This window comes from Alosa sapidissima, chromosome 23, assembly GCF_018492685.1.
Source record: "Alosa sapidissima isolate fAloSap1 chromosome 23, fAloSap1.pri, whole genome shotgun sequence".
Classification (NCBI taxonomy): domain Eukaryota; kingdom Metazoa; phylum Chordata; class Actinopteri; order Clupeiformes; family Clupeidae; genus Alosa; species Alosa sapidissima.
The window spans coordinates 23,797,987-23,816,951 of NC_055979.1; the positions used below are offsets into that span (position 1 = coordinate 23,797,987).

At 41.9% G+C, this 18,965-nt stretch overlaps 1 protein-coding gene across 2 annotated transcripts; it reads right to left on the minus strand.

Moving 5' to 3' along the window:
- Positions 1 to 5,038: 5,038 nt before the first annotated feature.
- grpr (gastrin-releasing peptide receptor) lies at positions 5,039 to 17,195 on the minus strand. Of its 2 annotated transcripts, none has more exons than XM_042080194.1 (3): positions 16,500 to 17,195; positions 14,630 to 14,963; positions 5,039 to 7,250 (listed from the first exon to the last, which is right to left on the minus strand). In XM_042080194.1, the coding sequence occupies exons 1-3, from the start codon at positions 16,910 to 16,912 to the stop codon at positions 6,840 to 6,842; spliced, it is 1,158 nt and encodes a 385-aa protein (XP_041936128.1). In that variant the 5' UTR covers positions 16,913 to 17,195; the 3' UTR covers positions 5,039 to 6,839. The 2 variants fall into 2 exon arrangements, with proteins under 2 accessions (XP_041936128.1, XP_041936127.1); XM_042080193.1 differs by having other exon boundaries at positions 14,618 to 14,963.
- Positions 17,196 to 18,965: the final 1,770 nt, after the last annotated feature.

Here is an 18,965-nt window from a genome sequence, read left to right on the forward strand (position 1 = left end):
TCGGATAGGTTAAGTCGGAAAACGAGTAGCCTAGGCCTAATTTTAAGCTTGTTAATGATTTCCATGTGTTTAAATGAGAAACAAGCCAAAAAAAAATTGGGTGGTTTTTTGTGCATTCTCGCGGTTTTTGACAAGGTTTTGGGCTGGAAAACCTTGCTGGCATCTGGCAACACTGAATCGGCGAGATTTATTTTGCCAATGAAACCATTTCCAACCGGCGACAGCACGCGAACCCTTTCCTCCAAACAGTGATTTTTATATAGTGAATGTGCAGTTCTTTCAGGAGTAATCGTGTAAATAATAGTGTTTTGATATTGAATTTTATATTTATCATCGTGTATTTTATATCGTGTGTGTGTGAAAGCGGTTAACGTTAACGTTAGCAACATGGTGTGCCGTACCTGACTGTCATCCTATGCTGTCATCACTGCTCAGTCGGGCTGATACATGGACCGGTGCATGGTCTGCTCTTGGACCACCATATTCAGTTTATTAATTTGCCGTGAATTATTACACAAAATGTTCATTAAATGCATGAAGAAGTATTCCTAGGTTAATGATTGATATGAATCATACAGTATGAAGGCTACCGTAGCCTAGCTAATGTTAACCAGCAGCATTAAAGGAATTATCCGGAGTAAAATGCACTTTAGATCAATTTACGGATGATTGGGAGTACATACGTTGAGTTGACATCAAAATCATGTCATTTGGATGTGTTTTGAGAAAGTTCGATTTTACAGTTTTTAGTCAAAACTCGTTAGCCTGGAAGTGACCAGGGCAAGTCATTTTGCCGCTACAAAACGCTATTTTTATACCTCTTCTACAGTTCCAAACAACATTACACTTACGTGGTAGTGAGTAGAGGGTCCCTAAAGCCAAACCGAAGTATCCCGAGGTCTTTATGTGGTCGGATAGAGAGTCCAGAATCAAGCCAGTACCTTCCGGAAATGTTGCTGCTGCAGCTGGCGTCTTTAGGGGAAAGTCAGTAGGAGTCGATTGCCGAGTGTGGAGTAACACGCTCTGGAAATTCACAATTTCGTTGCCGTTTTTAAAAAAAAAAAAAAAAAACATAGTCCAGTCCAAACAACTTCATTTCAATTTCGAAAGAAATACTGGACTATGTTTTTTTTTTTTTGACTAAAAACGGTAAAATCGAACTTTCTCAAAACACATCCAAATGATATGATTTTAATGTCAACTCAACGTATGTACTCCCAATCATCCGTAAATTCATCTAAAGTGCATTTTACTCCGGATAATTCCTTTAACATTACCAACCTCCCTGCTTAACTCACCACAACTTTGTAGGTCTTGTCCCTCATGCTGGCCCTTACAAAACCCACAAGCTGACTCTCGGACACACAACAGTCAATAATGTGACCTGATTTAAATTTTACCAATATTCGTCAAGAAATGTTTTAATCATATTAAGATTTTCGCCATAGGCAGTAAAATACTCCGCCATCTTTGTCAATATTTTTCGCTGAGAGAGTTTCAAACTATGACCATAACGGCCTTTCCACCAATCTGAGGCATCACTGTGGGATTGTGGGATTGTTCAGGATTGTGGGTAATGAAGTACTTATCCAAGAGATCACGAATAAAAGGCATTTATCTCAAAACAAGGTTAGTGCCCCATGAACTCTTGGCGTCTATATGAGCATATACAATTGCTTAGTACAGCCGTAGCTGGTTTTAAGTCTACCACGTGCAGTTCAGACAAGTTTTTATGGCTTATACCGCAATTGTCAATGGAGAAATTGCATTGAATTTTTACTTCCAAGCCTCTTCAAATACACGCCTCATGATAAAAATCAAAACAAAGAGGCTGATTGGCTGGTGTAGGATGACAGTTTAATTGGTCTCTTCTTTAACTTCTTTGACTGTGCTCCTTCAAGTCTCCGTCAGTGGCTCTTTGAGATTCCTTAGGCAGGATCATGTAAATGTTTTTCAAATTATTTATACTAAAATCTTTCATAATTCCATCATTCATTGCTGAATCAAAGTAGATTAACTGAGCACTTTTACAGCAATGCCCTCACATTCTTGCAAAAGGGGTCATGGGTTTTAGCTATGAACATCATCAAGGTCAGACCATTCTGGCATGTTCTTGATGTCAGTAAAAGTTAACCATTTTGAAGATGGGAATCTACTGGGAATCTAATACCTAATGGGAAACACTCACCATGTCTACAAGATACTGTACATGAATGGTTTATTATATGTACAGTATCTATGGAGTATGAATGTTGCGTAAAAATAGCATGGAGTCTGTTTTTAACATCTAGAATTCCTTCTGAGGTTGAATCCCACTGGGAACACTGACAGGCTGGTCGGTATCACCTTGCTGGCAAGAACTGCCCAGAGTCCAGTGGCTTCTTTCTCTCCATCCGCCCTCGAAATAAACATTTCATGAGCAAGGAAGAGCAGCAAGTACATGTCCGAGAAGATTTTTCTCAGGCAAAGGGAAGAACTTGTCAGGTATTCTCAGAAGGAAGAATACCGTGCCAAGACTGCTCTGTGTCAGGCTCTATAGGGAGACGCTGTCATGTGAAGGAAGCTAGTAAAACAGCCCACGTCAAATCTGGCAATTTCACACCTCTACTGGAACAGCCTGAAAAGAAAAAGCATGTGTGCAGTTTCATCTTGTGTGATTTGCTTGACCTACATGCTGTGTTGTTGTGTTTAGCTGTGCAAACATGCATCTGGACGGAGATTGTATTAGACTTAATCAACGCTATTCTGTTTAATTTTTAAAATGCATTCACTGCAGGCAGGCTTGTAAAAATAGCCTAAAAACTGCAATGGCATAGGGGATACCGGATCTAAAATTCCTCAAATAAAAATGTAACACATCATATGTCAGTGAAGCCCAAGGATCAGTCAGTTCTGTCATCACAGAGGCGGCTCCATGTTGGTGCAGCTGGAGAGCGACAGCACGAGCTGACTTGATTGGATTGCACCTTGCTCCCGCGAGGTCAAAGGTCATGTGATATGGTGTCATCCTGGCAACGTCCTGCTGCACCTAACCAGCATGCACAATATGAAGTGTTAGGTCCAGCAGGCATCACGTTCAGCCTCTTCAAATGCACAAAGCCAGAGTTTTGGGGCCGACAGCATTTTCAAAGCACTTCATTTGAGTAGCATGAGTAGTGTATAGATGAGAAGCACAAACTAAACAAAAGTTTTTTCGGAATGAAACAGATCTAGAATACTGTAGACACAGCATTTTCAAATTGAATTGAATGGTATAGGCCAGAATGGCCTTAGTTTTTTAAAACAGCGTTTTAAAAATAATGGAATCGTGTGGACATAGCATTAATTTCAGGTGTGAGAGGTGTGAAATAACCAATATCAGCCCCTGAATGGGGCAGTAGTCAATTTGTTGTCTTCTTCTGTGTAGTTCAAGACATGGGGGGAGAAGCGGCGCTTTCATTTGAGGGACCCAGCTGCTGGTAATGAACTGTTTACAGGAAAGGCACGGCCCATTGCAGAGTGACAGAACACAGAAGAGATGCCACATTACCCATAATGCATACCAAAAACACAGCCTCTGCCCCGAGACCTCTGTCTCTCTCCGTTCTGGTGTGTGTAAAGGACTGTGGCAATTATTCACGTCAAACTTATCAAAGACGGATTTGCATTGATGTTTCTATGTGCCCCAATCTGGCATAGTAGCCTATTGTGAAGAAGTCATAATATGGCCCTATTCTTCTAACATTATAAAAGATGTCAGTAGGCAACCATAGCTTCAAGGAAAGGAGAAGGCATATTTGTTGAAATCGGCTACAGTGCACAGTAATCAAAACATCTCCTGGTACATCAATAATAAGACAAAGCAAATGACAGCAAGTTCACGTGGTCACTGAACACAATAAATTGTATTTGGTCCTGCCCAGTGCATCTAAGCTGTTTATCCATTGAGAGTGCGGTCATCATACTGGATCAATAAGTCTTTGAGTGACTGATGACAATTCAACTCATTTGGCTCAGAGAGCGGTTTCACACGTGTGCGATGCACAGGCACAGTGTGTGTTTACTGTGCTATTATGGCAGCTCAAACGGTATTGATAGACAAATGGTGACAAGCTAAACTGGCCCAGAATTGCAAACAGGGACAACACACTGGAAACATTCACGCCACATCAGGACATATTCCTTTGGAGTCATGGTACAACATTAAATAAACCTCACTCTGTCACCATAAAGCTGTATAAACTTCTATAAATGCAGTGCTATAAATATGCTTCTTACGAATTATATTACAGTAAGTACGTCAAACCTGGAGGAAAGACGTTGCCAAATTTGGACACCAGCTTGTTGGCTGTGGGAGAGTCCTGATTGGCACAGCAAGTCAGCACTATCCAATCAGGTAAAGGAGGAAAAGCATCTCCGCTCACTATAAACATGGAAGACAGTTTATACTTAGACTGACAAATATAAACTCCTTACTGCGGCTTATGTGAAAAACTTATTTGAGTTCAGTGCCAACACAAAACAATCTCTTCTGCTGATAGCCAAGTTACTGCATAAATCATGTCTTGAGTTTGTCTGTTGAGATATCTCTACTCTTGGCCATGAATTTTAAAATAAACATACACTAATGGAAAAAATCTCTTGACTTTACCAGGAGAAAAAAATAGTTAAAAGAAAGTGATGGAGAAAGAAAGAAGGAAAGAGGTAGAGCAGGAGAAATCATGAAGAAAAATGGAGGACTGACCTTCCTGAAGTTCCTTGTAATGGCTGTGTTGTTTGTGTGTTTCCGGCCTTCGCAATCTTACAGCTGACATATGTAAAGAGAGTCATACAAGTGGAGTTTGCATTTGTGTGTAGGTTTGGGTTAAGTGCAGGGATGGTTCAAATGTTGCCAACCCTGTGAGTGGTCAGAGAATATGGCAAAACGAAACAAATCACTAAATAATCTCATCATTACAAATTACCTGGTACCACATTGATTGCTCTGTGTTATTCACAATAACTTTATTAGAGGGTTACTGATGATGATAATACACTTGTAGGTTATATGTATGAATAAAGGATGATTACAAAGCTTTTTCACAAATACACACATTTTATTCACATTGTCAACGCAGGAAATAGGTCATCTAAGAAACAAATAAAACAATTTCACCCCACCCCACCGCCTAACCCCAAAAGAGTCATGTTTAGAAGAATGCAGAGGGAGTGTTTTCTTTTTCATTACTGCGACATCAAAAGAGGAAATGGGGTACATTGTTTATTTTGGCTGTGGGTGCCTGCCTGAATGGGCCGATGCCAAATCCTCCACTGGCAAACTACAAACAGTTGCAAATTATATTCAGAATTTCCACTTGAGTTTATTTAGACGTGTAGAAAGAGCACAGAATTATGATACTGTTCAGGTACATGCTGATCATATCCACACATTAATTACAAATAAACAAATGACAAAGATAGAATATTCAAGATGTGATTTGATTACTTTTAAATATTAAATGAATTCCACATCATAATTGGGAAGTGAAGTGACAGTGTTGTTGATCATCACGAAATAAACTGATTTACACGGTGGTGTGCTGGAGCAACGGTGGCATGCTGGAGCAGCGGTTAACGTCACTGGCAGATAATCGGGAGCCTGATGCCCGTGTGTGTCTGTGTTTGTGTTTGTGTTTGGATAAAAGTGTCTGCTCTATACCAGTCAACTTTAATTTTAATAGCACCATGCTTCATATTTCAATTAAGGACATCTCTTTCTCTCTCTCTTTCTCTTGCCTATATTGTATGTTCAAATGATAGCATTACTTAATAATTCAAATTTTAATTAAATTAAAGACCAATCAAATAAAACACTCAAATACAACATAAACAATAATCAATATGTATTTTCAAGTGACAACAACTTCATAGGATTTAATCTCAGAGTTAGTGTTTCTATTTTAAAATGGCTATGATATTTTAGTCACAACTCAGTAAGCACAAAAGCCGTTTTTGATGGTTCACAAGCACATTGTTCATCACAAATTTTCATCAATGGATGCATCAAAGTAGCACTCTTGTGTCATAAGCTTCACTGGCATCACAAAATGACAAAATACAGTAGAAAGGTACGGTCACAAGTATTCATACACAGTTCTTAATCATTTGACTCTTACATATGATCAACATTAAAAGATAGAGATCTAGACATAAAAGCACAAACACAGACTATTTCAACACTATATATGATGCACTGGCCTTGGATTTCATTGTGAATCATGAGAGTGAAAAGGTCATTGTTGCACCACTTACATGTAAATGCACAAAACACTTTCTTTTCTGACCTGTCTGTGTTTGTCAATATGAGTTTGTATGAGCCTCGCAGCTCCTAGTCTTAGACGTACTACAGTGGTAGCTGTTTTCCCATTTTGCTAAAGCTGAAAAGCGAACGTTGTATAAACACACACTTGGTCATGATTTACATTGTTGTTCTTAATTTAGAAATATATTTGACTCAAAAGCACTCTATATTGGGAATAAATCTTTCAAACACAACAAATTGACAATCTCAAGGTCCATTTGAAATACTCCCATATTGGTTAGCGGTGCTTTTGTCTTTTAGTTAGCTAAGGATCCGATGGAGTGATGCCAATCTTTAACCCTGCTCACTAAATCTAGGAGGAAGAGAAACAATGCATTCGTTATCTTTGTACAACTCAGTCTCTTTACTTAGACCTCTCTTAATTTGTATCAAACACGTGAAACGTACTGTTTGGCAAACGTGTATGTTCCTTTAACAGAATTCAGTTAAATTCTTTTTCTCACTTCCACTCTCTCTTTTCTCATTACGGTTTACGACACCGAGGTCCAACGACTGGGCCTCAAGGGCCGACCTCGCGAGAGCTGTGGTTGCCATTGACAATGCTGAAGCTGGCCAGGGAGTGGTTGGTGCTCTTGAGCGAGGTCATGCGCGTGTTGTTGTTGCGGCCCGCGCTCTGTGACCGTGGGGGCAGCAGCCGCCGTCGCGTCGGGCAGCAGCAGCAACACAGCTGCTTGTTGAACTGCTTCTGGAAGCTCTTGCTGAGCAGGTAGAGGGCGAAGGGGTTGACGCACGAGTTGGTGAAGGCCATGATGCGGGCACACACAATGGCCACATAGTGACCCATGGAGGTGTCGGCCTGCGAGTAGTGGTAGCAACGGTACAGGTAGATGACGTGGCTGGGGAGCCAGCAGATGGCAAACAGGCCAACGAACACCAGCACTGTCTTGGCAAGCCTCTTCCGGGATTCAATCTGTGAGGTGAGGAGACAGGATGTTGGAAGTAACCTCAGGGTTAAGGGTTGGCAAAATTAACAGGGTGAAAACTGGAACCTCGGGGTTAAGGGTTAGGGTTGGCAAAGTTAACAGGGTGAAAACAAAGATTGTTAAGGCGGAGCAAGATACTTCGTCGTAGTTCATGTCTATGGGCGCAAAATGGGGATCGAATCCTGTCTGCATAAAGAGGCGTGTCGATGACGTTTTGACGAGCGTAAGTTGCAACCGGCCAACAGCAGCGGCAGAAATAACCGGCGCACACCTGATATAAGGTTGATTTTCTCCAGACTGGAATGCTCAAAAATGCTAAAAATGTACCTGAAATGTTCAGAAGGGTTTGAGGATCATGAAAATGTGCCCGAAATTCACATTCCTAACTCTATAGAACCAAGACCTTAGCATATGTGGTGAAATTCTGAGCTATGCCCATAGACTTCAATTGAGCAGTCGCTGCCTCTGCTCTGCATAAAGGGAGATTTTGACCCCCCCCTCGTGCGATCCGGGTTCCCAGAAGTGGCTCCTGATGAAATATCTTGCTCCGCCTTAACAATCTTTGGTGAAAACTGGAAGCTCGGGGTTAAGGGTTAGAGTTCGTTTGGGCTAAGGGTTAAGGATTAGTTTGGGCTAAGGGTTAAGGATTAGTTTGGGCTAAGGGTTAGGGTTAGGTAGAGTTAAGGGTTGGTGAAGTTACCAGGGTGACTCAAAGGACAGTGAGGTTTGCAACAAACACACTTGAACTCTTCTTCAACTAGCTTGCCTATATATAGTGCATATATTTCTGTTGTTGTTGAAAAGCACTCAACCACATCTGAAATTGCTGTTAGTCTGAAAAACGATTTGTTTTCTTAATGCATCCATCATGAAAACCTCTCAGACCTACAATACAATGTGTTCACAAACTATCAGACAGCCCTTTTGTCATCTCCAAATGGATCCACACATGTTATGATTTGTCAGGAATGTGTAGAGGTAAAGGTAATGGCAGATAATGACCAGGAACCACTGTTTTGTTTATTATTTTAGCTTTGGCTACGGTGCAACAACACTTAGTGCTAGTTGTGTGTCCCTCAAATGTATCTGTGTGTGTAATATGCAACCAATTACGTCCCATTGGGTAGCCGTGGGGTTATTTGGGTGACCACACTAGAATGGCCATATAAATGACACTTTTTCTGTTCATGAAATCTCTAGACTATGCCCTAGACTATCACACCTCTGCTCAACCAACCAATCATATCACACCTCTGCTCAACCAACCAATCATATCACACCTCTGCTCAACCAACCAATCATATCATACTTCTGCTCAACCAACCAATCATATCACACCTCTGCTCAACCAACCAATCATATCACACCTCTGCTCAACCAACCAATCATATCACACTTCTGCTCAACCAACCAATCATATCACACCTCTGCTCAACCAACCAATCATATCACACCTCTGCTCAACCAACTGGCCACCTGTGTTCTAGAAAATACAATAGAAGTTCAAGGCCCTATATACCTCTGAGAGATCAGCTCCTTCATGCCTTCTCACTTATCCTCAACAGAAGGTCTACTTTCTAATCTATACCAAAACACAACCTCAGAGCTAAGGATGCCAAAGCCTTTTCCCACACACCACCAAGGCTGGATCTCCCTGTCTCTCTCTGTCTAACTCCATCACTGTAAACCACCACCATGAATGTACCAAGGCTGCTCTCTACATTTGTTTCTTTAGACTGACATACTTCATGTGATTTCTTACTTTATGGATGATTGTCACATTATGATATTATGATTTGATTTCATTTGTGATCAATTTGAAGAACCTTTGACCATCCCCCACAGCCACCCATGCAAACACACTCACAATCTACTGTAAATATTCACACTGTTGTTCAGCATAATTAATTGCATGACAGATACACTTGATTAGTTGGTAGGATTGCTGTGTGAGGCTTTTGCTGCCACAACATGGTAAAGGTCCACTAACATAGTGAGTCCACCTGCTGTCACAGACGTGTCTAAAAGCTTCAAGCGCTGTGGACACCAGCACCGACATGTGTTCGGATCACTCCGCTTTCGACATTCGGTTATTTAGACAACTTTATTCTCAACACAACCCCGCACACCAGCATTGAACTCTGCCACCACGTCTGCTGGTGTTGAGAATCATGTTGTCTGAGTAATCGAATATCGAGAGCAGAGTTCAACGCTGGTGTGCAGGGTTCTGTTGAGAATCATGTTGTCTGAGTAATTGAATATCGAGAGCGGAGTTCAACGCTGGTGTGCAGGGTTCTGTTGAGAATCATGTTGTCTGAGTAATCGAATGTCGAGAGCAGAGTTCAACGCTGGTGTGCAGGGTTCTGTTGAGAATCATGTTGTCTGAGTAATCGAATGTCGAGAGCAGAGTTCAACGCTGGTGTGCAGGGTTCTGTTGAGAATCATGTTGTCTGAGTAATCGAATGTCGAGAGCGGAGTGCGGCACATTCATGTTGGCGCTTCACACTGATATTTGCTGATAACAGGGCTGTAACCAAATGGACACACAGCTCTCTTCCCAAACTTGGGCCAGGGAAAATGTCAGTGGCAGCGGGACACACAAGTAGCCACAGGAAAGGTCAGTAGCGTTCAGTGGAATTGGGCCTTAAACACAGGGGCGCTGCTAGATCATTTGGGCCCTAATAATCGGGGGGGGGGCTCTCGGGGGGCAACTTGTCAGTGCTCTTAGAATCGTCCTAACCCCCACCCCCCAGCGGCGCACCTTTCTTAAACAATTGGCAGGAGAAAGGCTGGACTAATCAAACACTAAACAAATGAATGTCAACAATGCTTTTAAATATGACCTCTGATCTGCAATTTCAGTTTGGAGCCAATGAGCCTTTCCTATTTGGGGTAATCATTTTTCAGAGTGAGAAACTGAACAACAAATGTTCCCCAGAATGCCCTTGGATGAGAAAGCTGAGACCGACTACACGTAAGACTGTAGAGCAGTGGTCGCCAACCCGTCGATCGCGATCGACCTGTAGATCTTTAGGACTTGCCCGGTAGATCCCGAGAATAAGAGGAAAAATGCAGTCACCAAATTCCTGCATGGTCGCCAACGTTTACAGGGCCTAAAAATCAGCGCGGGATTGCGGGTATAGCGCATGATTTATTCAAAACCCGCAACTCCAGTCATCATAATGCGAGAAATTCCTGCACATATTTTACAGCGCTGTCTGATAACGTTAATCTAATAATGGAGCGGCGTTAATGCGGGACCGGAAGGACCAACGTCTGACTTGAACTGAACATGCAGACACACACGTGCACAGCACCACTTTGCAGGTGCGCTCTCTCTCTCTCTCTCTCTCTCTCGCAACAAGATTTGTCAACGCTGAAGTCAAATTAGGTGCTTTTATATCAACTGCTAACTGACAGAAAAAGAAAACGAATGTTTAGCGACCAGGAACTGTCAGGAATTTATTCTCTATTTGAAGAATGCAATCGATTACGTAGGCTACAGTACGTGCACAGCCAGCTACAGACACGGAGCGCATTGTAGGCCTTGTCCACATTATTTACGGTTACTTTCACTTCCTAGAGTGCGCATTCATTACGTGAAAGATGCTTCATACCAAAACAGCGATCAAACATTATCAAATTTATCATGACGTGTTGTCACAGACACTTAGCCTACTCCAATTAGAAAATCATAAATAAAGACTATGTCAGGGCTCTCAAGTGTCACGCATTGAGCGTGACAGTCACTCATTTCAGTCTTTTGTCTCGCTCTCCCGCCACACATTGTATTTCTCACGCAGAAAAATTATTTATATATTTAGTATGCTGCCGCAGCACCCAAAATGTCTCTGGCCGCGCCGGCAGGAATCAAGCGCGTCTCCCCTGGAGTTGAGCCTGTCACTTATCAGCCAATCAAAAATAACGAGAGGGGCTACACAATAGCCAATTAGAAAATAACACTATTGTATCTGGGTAAGAATTAACGCAACAACCAATGAAAAAACGCGTATCCTGGAATTGTTGAACGTGAATTATTGAACACGAACCTGTTACCTACTTCTTCCAAGTTTCGTTCACCTTGAAGCTTTGAGCATCAGTTCATGGTTTCAGCACAGAGTAAGTCATGACAAATCCACAACTTGTTTGATACAAACAATGACAACGTGACTGCTGCTAGAGAATGTTTCCCAGACAATTAGCATCAGTTGTTCATGACTCTGTAACTTAGTTTCACAGCCTGTTCATTGACAACACTTGCTCAGAACAAGTAGCCTATGCCTAGTCATAGCCTACTTTCGTTCACACGATGACTGACATATTGTCACATTCTAAACATCTCACATCTCTCACTCCAAATAGGCTTAAAGGAGAATTCCGGTGTGATATTGACCTAAAGTGTATTGAAACATGATACCAAGTGTGAACGTATGTCTCATAGCCCATCTCGGCTTGTCCCCTGCACTCCAAAATCTGGAAATCTTGGAAATCAGATTCCAAAAATAATTCAGTGGAAATGCATGGATTCCAGTTTCTTCCAGTAGCAGTAACTGGAATCCATGCATTTCCACTGAATTATTTTTGGAATCTGATCCCTTTATCATACCTGTTCATTCTTACTTGTCGCTCGACTTATCGTGACTAAATTCAAGATGGCTGCAAACGCTAAACTTCGTGAAGATACTGTCTGTATAAATCATCTTGTAAGTAAACTACCAATGCTTTTTCAAAGTTCTCAATGTCTCGTTTTAAATGTCAGGGCCCTCGGAAGTCTACCAATGAAGTGTGGAGATACATTGAGCCTCGTAAATGGGTGTAAAACAGTGATTTATTTGCATGGCTAGCCCGATGCCGAAGCACCACTATTGAAAAAGCTGTTGGTAGCATCGGCTAACTAGCGCCAGATTTTGGAGTGCAGGGGACAAGCCGAGATGGGCTATGAGACATACGTTCACACTCGGTATCATGTTTCAATACACTTTAGGTCAATATCACACCGGAATTCTCCTTTAATCATTTTATTAGCACTAAACAAATTAAAGTGTATTGCATAGCCTATTGTTATAGGTCACTTTTAAAATCATGTCATATTATATAATTATATCCTGGCCATGGATGCATTAATCATTGCATCTGTATTCAAAAATGTCAGGTAAAAAGCAATTAAGCATCCTCTCATTCACCCTGAGAGGAAAGTCCCTTAAAAGGTCCAGGTTAGTGGATGCTCAGAGGTGGTGAAAAGGCCCATTATTGAATTGTCAGTGCCATGTGTCAAATCTTTTCTTTTGCAAATCTGAGCAATTATAAATTATACTTTTGCCCCATTTTGACTTAGGAGGGCATTGCTCCTACATACTGTAGCCAATAATCAAATGCCTGCTCTCTTTTGGAAAGCTGAGACACTGTTGGAAAACAATTAGAATAACTGTGTGATGTAGCCTACTGACACAACGTTACAAAGGCTAGATATTTATAGGCTATTATTTTCTTTTTCTACTGGATAACAAGCATCTTTGAACTGACCACATTTCAGCCCTCTAGCTCTTGACTTGATATGAATTGAGTCCTAGCATTAGGTCTTGTCATGCTGTGTGCAAAAAGAGATCAATATAGAATGACAACATGAGTACTTTAGACCATTATTTGCCAAGATATGCTCATGCATTTTGTAAAATGGCCAATGAAAACTCCCCATAGGACTTTGGGTTATCCAAAATGCATACTGGCAATCAAATGCTTACTGCATATGAACCCCTTATAAGCATAATCTTGGCCTCAAATGAAAGGTAATACTCTGAAGTTTCCTGCTTGCATTTGGATTGTAGGCTACTTCAGGTTCTGATATAACTACACTAAATATGGAACAATTACAAAAAATACAAATCTTTACAATTTCTATTTCAATTCAATTGGCGTGTGTATAAGATGGGCTATATTTCTGCACAACTAATATTGGATCAACTGTTAACCGACCTGGGGCTGGTGTATGCTAGCTGGTGAGGCTAGTTGTGTGTGTAAATCCTCACACCCCTAACCTTAAGAACGGCTCTAACCGCTGAGTTGGAAGCTTGGGCTTTTAGCTCAGTGGTTAGAGCGCTCGACTCCCATGCCGGTGTGTGTTGAGGTGGCGGGTTCGAGGGCCGTGAGCGGCGGACGAAACGACCTCTGTTACACTGGAACATCTGAAGGCATATTAATAACAGCAACAAAAAGTTGTAGTATTATTAATGAAACACCCCCATTCTCGCAACCCGTCTGACCAGCCACCCCTTTAACCCCCGGACGTGGGGGGGGGGGGGTGATTGTCGACAGGGAATGTCACTCTTGCCTGTCCTCAAAACCTGAGCCCTGTAGTTACTATGTTATGTGTTGTTATCTCATTGATGCCTGTAGCCTATAAGGGGGTGGAGGATGTATGGCATTGATAGGCTATTTTTGACCTGATACACTTGCCTAAATAAAAGACCTTAAATTGGACGCTTCATGGTAGATCTTGACTTTGTTCAGGGCGAGTTCAGGGATCTTGGGCTCAAAAAGGTTGGTGACCACTGCTGTAGAGTAAATGTATTATCGATAAATGTATTATCATGACCTGAGCCCCATAAGATAGTCCTAGACTACACGTAAGACTAGAGTAAATCTATCATCATAACCTGAGCTCTATAACATAGTCCTAGACTACACGTAAGACTTTAGAGAAATGGTCCCCAAACTACAGCCCGCAGGCCATGTTATTTTGGGAGGTCCCCCCAAAACATGTCTGCATCCAGCCCGCATGGGAGTCGAACACCATCAAGCTATAGCAATGGCAAATGTATTATCAATGACATGAGCTCCCAGGATCGGAGCCCATGACCACCTGGTGCAGCCATCATTCTTACGACAAAGCTCCTTATGTTAAGTCCATCTCACCTGTCTCCTCACATGAACGTTATCCTCCATCTCACCTGTCTCCTCACATGAACGTTATCCTCCATCTCACATGAACGTTATCCTCCATCTCACCTGTCTCCTCACATGAACGTTATCCTCCATCTCACCTGTCTCCTCACATGAACGTTATCCTCCATCTCACCTGTCTCCTCACATGAACGTTATCCTCCATCTCATATGAACGTTATCCTCCATCTCACCTGTCTCCTCACATGAACGTTATCCTCCATCTCACCTGTCTCCTCACATGAACGTTATCCTCCATCTCACATGAACGTTATCCTCCATCTCACCTGTCTCCTCACATGAACGTTATCCTCCATCTCACCTGTCTCCTCACATGAACGTTATCCTCCATCTCACCTGTCTCCTCACATGAACGTTATCCTCCATCTCATATGAACGTTATCCTCCATCTCACCTGTCTCCTCACATGAACGTTTCCCTCCACCGGCATTTCCGACGTGCTCCTTATCAGGCTGCGGGCGATGAAGAAGTAGTAGACAGAGATGATGAAGAGTGGTATGACATAGAAGATGAGGAAAGAGGCCATGGAGTGGATCTTGGGGTGCAGGTCCCCAGCCTGTGGATAGGGGGCGCACGTGACGAGGGTGTCATTGGTCCTGGCGATGGGGAAGGACTGCAGGTCAGAGAAGATGGCCTCTGGGATGGCAAGGGTCATGGACAATAGCCAGATCATGGCAGCGCGAAGGCAGATCTTGGCATGAGACGTCTGAACATCCATTGGTCTGACGATAGCCTTGTATCTGACAAAACATTGAATGATTTCTCAGTGTTTTTTTTTTTTTTACTGAAGACAATAAACATGCAGTCATGTCCTGTACATATTACGGAAAACATGTCTGTCTGAGATGTCCTTTTACACTCACCTTCTTTATCTCCTTTGATCTCTAGAACAAAATGATTGTGGCAATGGATGAATTACTTGACAATGACTGTCTGCAGTCACGGTGCCAATGACCGCAGACAAGCAGCAATCATGCTTGAGACCTTTTCCTTACTTCAGTATCAGTATTCTCACTTTCAAAATGTTGCAGTAAGGGATAGCTTGATAATGTTGACGTAGAAAAAAAAATGGAATTCTTTATCAGAGCTTGGGTCATTGCAGCAGTTTGGAATAAGAATAAGGGTAAAACATAATTTATTCTCAGAGGATCATTTGGGGGAAGATTAGCCTGCCACTGCCATGATGTCTAATGGTGAGGGGTTTTGATGCGGAGTGACTGACTCACTGGCACTTCAAACGTAGTGCAAAAGAAACCACATCCATCCATCCATCCATCTATCCATCTGTCCATCCATCCATCCATCCATTCATTCATCCATTCAGTCATTCATTCATAGCACACAGCTGAAGACTGTCAAAGGGCCACTGAATTTAAATGTTTCTAATTTCCTGAAAATAAATAATAAATTAACAGGTTTTACTTATTTGAAAACGAATGGCTAGAGTGTAAGAAAGCATGTTTAATAAGACTAAAGAATTATTACTGTATGTAAGAAAAAAGTATGCATTTTTCCAGCTTTGTTTGAAAATAGAAAGAAAGTTACAAAACCCTTTAAGGGACCCTGAATGTATTGGTAATATCAGATGTTAGATTAAAGGCTGTTGCTTAGCACGTAATCAGTGTTGGTAGCCTAATATCAGATTTTAAATCATATGAATAGGCTGCTACTTAACATGTTATCAGTGTTGGTCAATGGTCATGGTCACTGTGAATATCCCACTGTCTGTGGAGTCCTGCTGCACTGTGCAGTTCAAATGATGACAGCACAGCTGAGCACTGTCACGATGGGCTTCATTTAAGGACTACCTTAATTAACACTATGCCAGACTGTGTCTGGTTAAGGGGTCCTTTTCATTAAAAACCAATTTGGCCCATTTCACATAACTAAGCTAGCTCACATCTGAGCGCCGCAGGCGATATATTCCAAGTAAAGCAGAATAGTAGGCTAGTTATTTGCATGAATATATCCATGGCAATTTTTCGCGTCTCAGCTTTAATCATGATGTACATGAAAATGTCCATGATACTCAACTATCTACTAAACTAATTGTAGGCTATGCAAACATCCTGACATTTTATAAAGTGTGTTGACGAATAGACTAAAATTAACTTTTAACATTTAAAAAAAAAACAAAAAAAAAACATTTAGCTCAATATTGTTCACAAGCTTGAAGATTCAGTTTAATTATGAGACCACTGCAAACAATAAATACTTCCCCGTCTTTCCGCGCCGCAATTAACACCCCCAGCGCCTTCCATCCATGTTTCTCTTACCTGTCAGCGGACAGCGCTGTGAGAGTGAAGACCGACACCCCCACCGAAGTGAGCTGTATGAACGGAATAAGCTTACAGCCGACTCTGCCAAAAAGCCACTCATCAGCCAAGAACCTAGTAGCATCCACCGGAGCACATGTCACGAGTAGAATCAAGTCCCCCAACGCAAGACTTGACATGAGAAGATTCGGTATGTTTCTCATGGATTTCACCGTGCAGAACGTCCGGATGAGTGTGACATTTCCAGTCAAGCCAATGACAATAATAAGAGCGTAAACTGTGGCAACTACAATCCCAGTGTTGTGGTGCCACGCGGTGTAATCAGGAACGTTGATGAGATTTCCATCTGCGGAAGATGCATTAGCAGACATGTTAAGAACCTCTTCTAAACTTACTGGATGTGCTTCAGACATTGTCCTGGTATCTATTCACATCTGGATTAGAAGGTCCGTCCTTTTTTCTGTGAACTGAAAGTCGTGTAAGACCAAATGCTTTGATGCCGACGAACAACTGGATTGGTCTAACAAACCTTAACGCAAACAACACATACAACTGCAATCTTTATAAAAGTTAATTTCGCTTCTGCTCTTTGCCTCTACAGCCTGCGTTACCACTGCGCATCCTCGTGGTATGGTATGGAGAAGAGCAAAGGCGCGTTCTCGGCACGTGTATCATGGGGTTGGTGTGAGGTATGACAACCTCTCCTCTCTCAGTCGCAACAGACTAAAGGTAGGAATCATTTCATCCTAATTCCAAACAGGAGGTTCTTCTCCACTTACCCATAATGATGAATCACTGCTAGCACAGAATTTCAGAACATGTTCCATGGTATTCTGGCAGCATGTATTTGTAATAAATTGCAATCTGTGTGTTGATTATTTAATATGAGCTGTGGGCACATATGATATATCTGTATCAACCATCTATTTCACTAACTACTAATATGCATGTTCTGCTATTTGACATATATTATATATGTGTGTATGTGTGTGTGTGTGTGTGTGTGTGTGAAATAAACAGCCATGGTAAACTGGATCTGGATGTGCATAGAAGCACATTATCTCTGTGTATAAAAACATACACATTTAAGCTCCTCTAGTTAAAGTCAAATGATGCATTTTTAACGTGATTGCTAGTAATTGACACACACCAAAGGCATTTCAAATATTATGTTCAGACAGGCCAAGCATACCTAATTAAATTTGTTGAATAAAACATGAAGGGCATTAAATATTTCAATAGATCTCAATGATCAAGGATTTCAATAGATAGCAAAAATATTTATTGGTAACACAAAAACAGATGAAGGCTTTAAGATTTTATATCACAGAGTGACATGGCCAAATGACTAAGTCAGACACAGCAGGAAAGAAACACGGCATGCACAGACATACAAGTAATCACTAATATACTGTGTTGGTAACATCCTCCCTGTTGTGAAGCTTTCCACTCTCACAAGAGCTGAGGTAGGATGCCAACTCACAATGAAACTGCCTGTTATTCATGGACCTCATGGTGCCTTACGAAGCAAGGAGAGAACAACTCGATGAATAGGAGGATGAAATGGAAAGAAAGGGGTACAAGTGCAGAAGCCCAGAGGAGTCTGACTGTCTGAAGTGGATCCAGTCGCTACGCTACATTTCAGTCTCCTCTGCCTACTGTGCTCCTGAATGCAGACAGATGTTTTCAGATGCTTTCTAAAATACAGCTACTTGTTTGGAACATGCTGATGTTTGGCATTATATTTGTGAAGTCTTCTCCTGATCTTTCAAAGTACCAGACAGTTAATTTCTTTGTGGCATTTTAGTTTTGATGGTTTCATGCTCTCATGTGCCAGCAATTCTGCACACCACACACTGGGGTTTCGGTCCCATTTTGTTCTCAATTTAAGTGAATCCGTATTAATTTTTTTAACCCACAAGGTCCGCAACCCACCCAGAACAGTTCCGCGACCCACTTTTGGGTCCCGGCCCACCAGTTAAGAAACACTGCCCCAGAGATTAATATCAGCAATGCTTAATATTCAGCAATATAACTGCAAGCTGCAATACAAGGACCAGTTGGCGGTGCGAAGAGAAGAGACATATGGCCACAGGGAAGATAATGAAGGAGATGATACGAAAGAGATATTTCTTTTGGTTGTATTTTCAGGAGATATAGGCCAAGAAGAGATTGAGGACAGTCAGGATTTGGCTGAATGATTGGTGCTGGTGGTGGAAGTCGCTCCACTGTGGAGAAGTCACAGGGAAGAAGGACCTGCTGGAGTCTGTCTGGGTACACAGAGAGGACAGGCCCAGACACCATAGGTCACAGAGAAAGGATGGGCCCAGACATCATGTAGCGCACACAGAGAGGCAGAGAGGATGGGCCCAGACACCATACAGGTCACAGAGAAAGGATGGGCCCAGACATCATACAGCGCACACAGAGAGGCAAAGAGGATGGGCCCAGACATCATACAGCGCA

Coding starts and splice junctions, on each gene's coding strand:
- grpr (XM_042080193.1), bottom strand. CDS start 16,912: ATGTCTGAAGCACATCCAGTAAGTTTAGAAGAGGTTCTTAACATGTCT. Junction 14,964..16,499: donor ACAGCGCTGTCCGCTGACAG/GTAAGAGAAACA, acceptor ATGTTTTGTCAG/ATACAAGGCTATCGTCAGAC. Junction 7,251..14,617: donor ACGTTCATGTGAGGAGACAG/GTGAGATGGAGG, acceptor CTCACCTCACAG/ATTGAATCCCGGAAGAGGCT.